At 41.2% G+C, this 6,021-nt stretch overlaps 1 protein-coding gene across 1 annotated transcript in view; it reads right to left on the bottom strand.

Annotated features, from left to right (window-relative positions):
- Positions 1-726: 726 nt before the first annotated feature.
- Positions 727-6,021, bottom strand: part of LOC104528199 (p53 apoptosis effector related to PMP-22) — a 14,723-nt gene continuing 9,428 nt past the window's right edge. The window contains exons 2-3 of the mRNA XM_010172132.2: positions 1,358-1,501; positions 727-1,103 (exon numbers count right to left, since the gene is read on the bottom strand). Coding sequence (XP_010170434.1) covers positions 889-1,103; positions 1,358-1,501 — 359 coding nt within the window. The 3' untranslated portion in view covers positions 727-888. The remainder of the gene's footprint in view (positions 1,104-1,357; positions 1,502-6,021) is intronic.

Below are 6,021 nucleotides of genomic sequence, written 5' to 3'. Positions count from 1 at the left end.
TGCTTAAGTCCTTCCTGGCCCTTTTACGCTGGAAAAAAGAGCTGGACCAGTATAAAGGAGCTTTGTAAAGCCATAGATTTTGATATAGCAGATAAAAAGGGCAGATGTCCAATGAAGAAAGCCACACCAGGAGCCTCTTCAAACCGGATTTGTAGGTTGCAGGGGTGGTTTGAAATCCCCTCTGCCTCTGCCTGCTCTGTGCTGGCCCAGCAATGACATGCCAGGATTTTTAAAGGTTTACTGATGGTCCTTACACTCTTACAGATATTCAGAAATAAATACTTACATTCCACATGGATGGGTAGAAGTCAAGATGCTGGCTTTGGTAGGGGGCTTTTTCTTGTCATTTTCTAACCCTATCCCTACAGCTTAAGTGAATGAATGAAAAATGGAAGCAAAGCTACAAAGTGCTGGCTGACTAATTTACTACTTTGGCAGTTAGTGGATACAGGTATTTAGCTTCTTGAAAAATGTGCAAAATCTTCAAGTTAAAAAATGTTACATTAAAAATGGGGGGGGTTGTGAGCTGCTTTTCTCCAGGAAGATGATGTATGTTGTTTTGTTTACTGGCAGTTTAAAAAGCATTTCTGAATTTAATTAGAAATATGAATGCATTTAAGATGCAATGGAAACCACATACACCCCACTCACAGGAATGAATGAGGGAACACAATGAGTTTTTTATGTTTAGACTTTATCTAACCAACCCACATCAGATATGAAGGTCCAAACTAGATTAGATAACTTTATTTCAGAATGCCAGTACTGTTTTTCTACACAGATTTGAGAAGTTTCCAGCCTTTTCTACTAACACCTGATGACAATATTCTGGAAAACATAGTTGGTCTGTCAGATATCTCTGGAATGTGAACGCATTTTTCCTGGTGTTCATGGGGAAGAGTAAAAATATGTGGGCTTCACATTACCCAAGATTTGATCTTCATAGTTAGGAAGGCAGCAGAAGAAGAATCCCAAGCATATTTCCATAATGGCAGTGGTCCAGCCGAAGCCATAGGCCCAGCTGAACATATTGATTCCTGTCATTTCAATTTCAGTCGAGAACTTTACTGGGTAAATGACCAAGCCCATGATGGAGAACACAGCTGAAGAAAGAGGAGAAAACAAAAAATGTTTAACGCCCATCATGTTGACTGTCTCCATAATGCCTGTAGCTAAACCCACCCACGTTTAAGAGGATTTGAAAATTGATCCACTGCTGTGACAGACTATGTTATTTTTCATCGAGTGTTCAAGTGCACATAGGCAAAGGCCTGGGTATAGAATCAGCTGAGGGAAATACCAGTTCTAGTGTGGATACTCCTGCACAAGATAAACTTGACTTCATCTACTGCCTTACCAGCAACAAAAAGCAAGCCTCCAATCCCTCGTATGAAGTTGAACCGAAGTGTGTCAATGGCAAATGCTATGATGGCCAGAGCAAAACAGATGACTAGAAGTATAAAGCCGACCAGGTATGTGGCAGCAGCAGCTCTTCCCCAAGCTGAAATCAGAAGGAAGATACATTAGAAAGGAACAAAAAAAAAAAAAATCCCTTGCAGTGTTTTTCTCTGGTTTATAATGAAAGGCTGATCTCAAACAAATGTAAAAAGAAGGAAAGCCGGTGAGCTTTCTCTCTTCTCATAGGTGAACATTTTAATTCCACAAGAAATCATTCACTAAGTGCAGAATGCTTAAAAACACCAGCTCTGACCTCTCAAAGAAAAAACAACGGGGTTTGCGTACAAGCTTCCTCTTTAGATTTAACAAAGAATTGAGATAAAAATGGCTGTAAAGATGGAATGTAAAGAATGGACACTCTCTTTCAATAAGAAATGTCATTGCCTTCACAGCTTCCATAAAACCAGCAGCATTTTGCATGGACAAGGAGAATTAGACTGTCCCTGAAACTAATTAAATTCTTCCTTTATAAAAAAGGTGTTTATACAAGCACTACCACTCTGTCGTGCAAATTTAAAGGTATGGCAATAGTCCATAAATGTCAAAATTCAGTGGTTGCTGCCTTTTCAGCCTTTGTTTAGCTCTGTGTCCTAAATGCAGCTAAAGATCTGGAATCTGTTTTGTGGGGAAATTTGACCTCTGCTTTTGATTCAAAGTCAGAACTATTTATTTTTTAAAAGCTTGTTCAGGATATTAATACTTTCATTTTCAAATTATATAACTTTATGTTATAACATGTCAGACCTAAGCATATTATGTTGACATAACAACTGAAAAAAAGTATTATTTATTCAACTTTTTAAGTCTTGAGGGGCAACTACTGCTCAAAAAGATCAGTGTCTCCTCTTCTGAATGTAAAAAGCCCACTTTGACACTTTAAAAATTGTATATATAGATGGAGTAGGCAGTTAAAGTCTGCTGGGCATCTACAAGACTTCACCCTCTCGCCTATGCAAAGCGTTGGCTTCTAACCGAGTATATACAGGAGCAGTGCCGAAAAATCATCACAGCCCAAACAACCCTGATGATAATTATAACTCAACTTAAACACAGTGCATGCTGTTCAGTAAAAGTTCCCAATGGAACTGAGCAAGTTAAGATTTTTGATATCCAGTAACCTGCAATTTGCTTCAAGCATGCAAGTAATAAAATGCAAAGTGTCCTACCTTCCCCCTGGCCAGTGTCGGGTAGGCATGAAAGCCACTGTCCTGTCCCTGGGGAGTGAATCTCTCTTCCCCCAGGCCCCACACCACCTCTGCTATTAGACTAGAAAAGTGGATCAGGATTTTCCAGCTCTACTTTCCTTCCTGTCAGCCCATCAAAACCAATTTCCCTTTTTGTTTGCTTTTCACCACCACCCCTCCCCCCGACACTTTATGATCCCCGCTCCATTCTAGCTATTGCACTACATTTTCAGTTTTATGTTACATCCTTTTTCTTCTTTATGCCATAGTGTTTCTGTCTGCTTATAGGGCTTTTCAACTGTACTATTTTTCCTGTAAACAGGCAGCTGCCTGACAAGACTCAAAAGCATAGCAAAGATGTGCCTACATCGCAGCTTCTAGCCCAGTATTTTAGCCCAAACTCTTCTCTTGAAGAGTTTACAGGAGGCAGAGTGTCAAAGGAAACAGCCAGGAAGATGAATTTCTTGCATTGTCATGGCTCCATTCACCCTGTTGAGGATGCTCCTGCTCCCAACCTCTCTGCCACCTCTCTAAAACAACAGAAAAAGAGGCACTTGGCCATAAGAGAAGTTGTTCAGCAGCAGTGACCTCACCACTCTTGGATACAAGTGTTTTAACTTCTGGCAGAAGAGTGAAATGACAAGGACATCTAGAGGTGATGTTTTTTTGTTAGGTGCACAACTAGTTGTGGTTAGTGCAAAACTCCTGGGCAAAGGGGTGTCCTTTCCCAGAGCAGACTCAGGACATAGCCACCCACCCAGGGAGTGCTGAGGCACCACAAGATCTGGGGGTTTTGTCTCACCCACTGCCCTCACCACTGCTATGGGCAGCAGACAATCTACCAAAGCTCAGCCTTGCTTCCTGAGAGGAGCTGAAGGCAGAGTACTGTCCCCCAAGGTGGGAGAAAGCATGGGCTGGGGGTTCAGGGGGTGGTGCCTGGTGGCCATAGCCATGTGTGGTGGCACCTTGCCCATGCCACCATCTCCCTCCTCTGCCAGGCTCACCCAGGTGTTTTTCCTGAAGTCGTGTTCCAAAAGCTGTGACTGTATGAAAGCAGACTGGGTGCGCGCCCAGCCCGCCGGGCATCGGCTGCATGGCAAGAAGAGACATGCTTGTTGCAGGATGCTTACAACTTTAGGAGGCATTGCTTAATCACCTAACAGCCAATTTTGTGACTCTCATTTCTACAAAAGAGAAAAAAAAAAAAAAACCAACTCAGTCTTGTTAAGAAAATCAATACGCAGCTCCAGGTAAGGCAATAGCAGAGCCAACGTGTGGGTTTTTTGAGGAAAATTACCCTGTCTTCATCCGTTCTTCACAAAAACTAGCAGTTATCAGTATTCTAAGACCACAGTGTGCGAACACCTTACCTTTCTAGGGTAAAAGGTAGCAGAAGGTCTGTATAGGAATAATTACAACTGTTTCTATATCTGAGATACTTATTTTTTCTTGTGCCAAACAGAAGCACTAGACCAGCTTAGTATCTTTACCAATATAACTAACTTGCAATTCCTTAAAAATGCCAGAATTAGAATATTTAAACTGGTCAGAGAACACTGACAAGCAAGTGGTTAATCTGATCCCAATTCTTTCTCTATCTGCCAATAGTGGTTTTTGGGAGGAGGTTGGGGGATTGGGGTGTTGGTTTGGTTTTTGGTTGTTTGGGGTTTTTTTTTTTTGATTTAACATAAACCAAAAGCATAAATAAATTGTTCTAACTGCAAAGCTTTTTCCTAAAAATGTGAATCCAGGCCAAAGAACGATCACAGGTGCAACACTAACTCGAGGTACACTTGACTTTAGAGGGAAAGCAGTTGAAAGCTGGAAGTATCTATCCCACCTGTCAAAAAAAAAAAAAAAAAAAAAAAAGAAAAAGAAACAGAAGGACCAGCAGGTTACAGAACATCAGGCTGAGCCTGTGAAAATGTTCAGCAATTTGTGAGACCTGTTTTCTCAGCCCCCCAAAATGCCAGTGATGTTTTGGCTGTTTAAGAGTTAAAAGGCACATATTAGAAAAAACAAAACAAAACAAAACAAAACACATATTTATGTGAGAGTGCCCTTGAATACCAGCAGGATCCTGTACTACTTGCATGTTTGTCCTATTTCTCCCCTTTTCAGCACCTCTATCAGCTGAAAAAAAACCCAAAGAACACTGTGAAAGGGTTTGTAGGAAACTATGCTCCATCTGCTCTTGAAAACGACTTCTAGCCGGCAATTTTCTGAGCAATACTGCCTTAAAGCGAGACATTTCTACCCCAAACAGGCAAAAGGAACCCATGTTTTCATGCCTGTCTCAAGCAGAGCAAGGATAGTGCTTCGAGTTACAGTGTTGTGTACAAAAATTAGTGAGAGTCCAGACTATTCACAGTGAATGCAGTAATATGTGACTACTGGAAAATGAAAATAAGTGCCTGCCTTCTAAAACTCCCTGCCATGTGAGGAGACCCCTGAGCTAATTTAGAGACCAGAAAGAGTCCACCATGCCAGTACAGAGCTCATTGCAGCTTATGAGCAAGATAATTAGCTGGGGCAGTATACGATAACAACGCAGCTTTATTACTCTGCTATTAACGCTAACACAGTTCAGAGGTAGCATGAATACCCCTTGTAATGCATCATGTAAACATGTTCTGAATATCCTATTGCAAATTGCTGTCACAGGGAAGCTGATGGCCTTCATTAGATATCCAGTACCAAGAATGTCTCCAGTTTCCTGCCTCCCTGATTTTACTCCCTCATGTGTTTTCCAGTTTGCGAAAGTGTAAACACTGTTTGTGCTTCACAGATAAGGAAATAAAATTTCTGGTGTACATGGTTCAAAACATGGGAAAATATTCACAATGACGTTCTCATGTCTTTCTTGAGCTGATAGCCTCAAACCACAAGAACTACTGAGTCTCTCTCTCTTTGGGTGACATTTTCCGAAAGCAGGCCCAGAGAATTCAGAAGCAATTCTTCTGGTCTAATTGATAAGAACATGCTTCTCCAAATTTTCCTCCTGTCTTGAAGCTAAATACACAACCAGCACTGGAAAGAAAAACAAGTGTTTATTGCCAGCTCACAGACACTAACAATTATCTACAGGTTCTTGCTGACTGATCGTTTTAAGACATCAGCCACCACGGTGAATTGCACAGCAATTTTAAGAAGGATAGTTTTAACTCAAAAGAAACAGGGGAGGAAGGGAGAGAAAATGTAACAGCCTAATATTTTGCCCTGTTATCCTTCATACCACCAAGGGAAAGAAACACAAACCCTGCAGATCTAGCTCTGGTCTTGCAAAGCTATTCTTACAAGAACTAAAATCTGCCGTGGTGGTGATTCATCCCTGTGTTGTACATAATGAGAATGTTTCTAGGCTGAGTTTGCAGAGCTC

This window comes from Antrostomus carolinensis, unplaced genomic scaffold (genome assembly GCF_000700745.2).
Source record: "Antrostomus carolinensis isolate BGI_N321 unplaced genomic scaffold, ASM70074v2 scaffold12027, whole genome shotgun sequence".
NCBI classification, from domain to species: Eukaryota; Metazoa; Chordata; class Aves; order Caprimulgiformes; family Caprimulgidae; genus Antrostomus; species Antrostomus carolinensis.
This window is presented reverse-complemented; position numbering and strand designations above follow the sequence as displayed.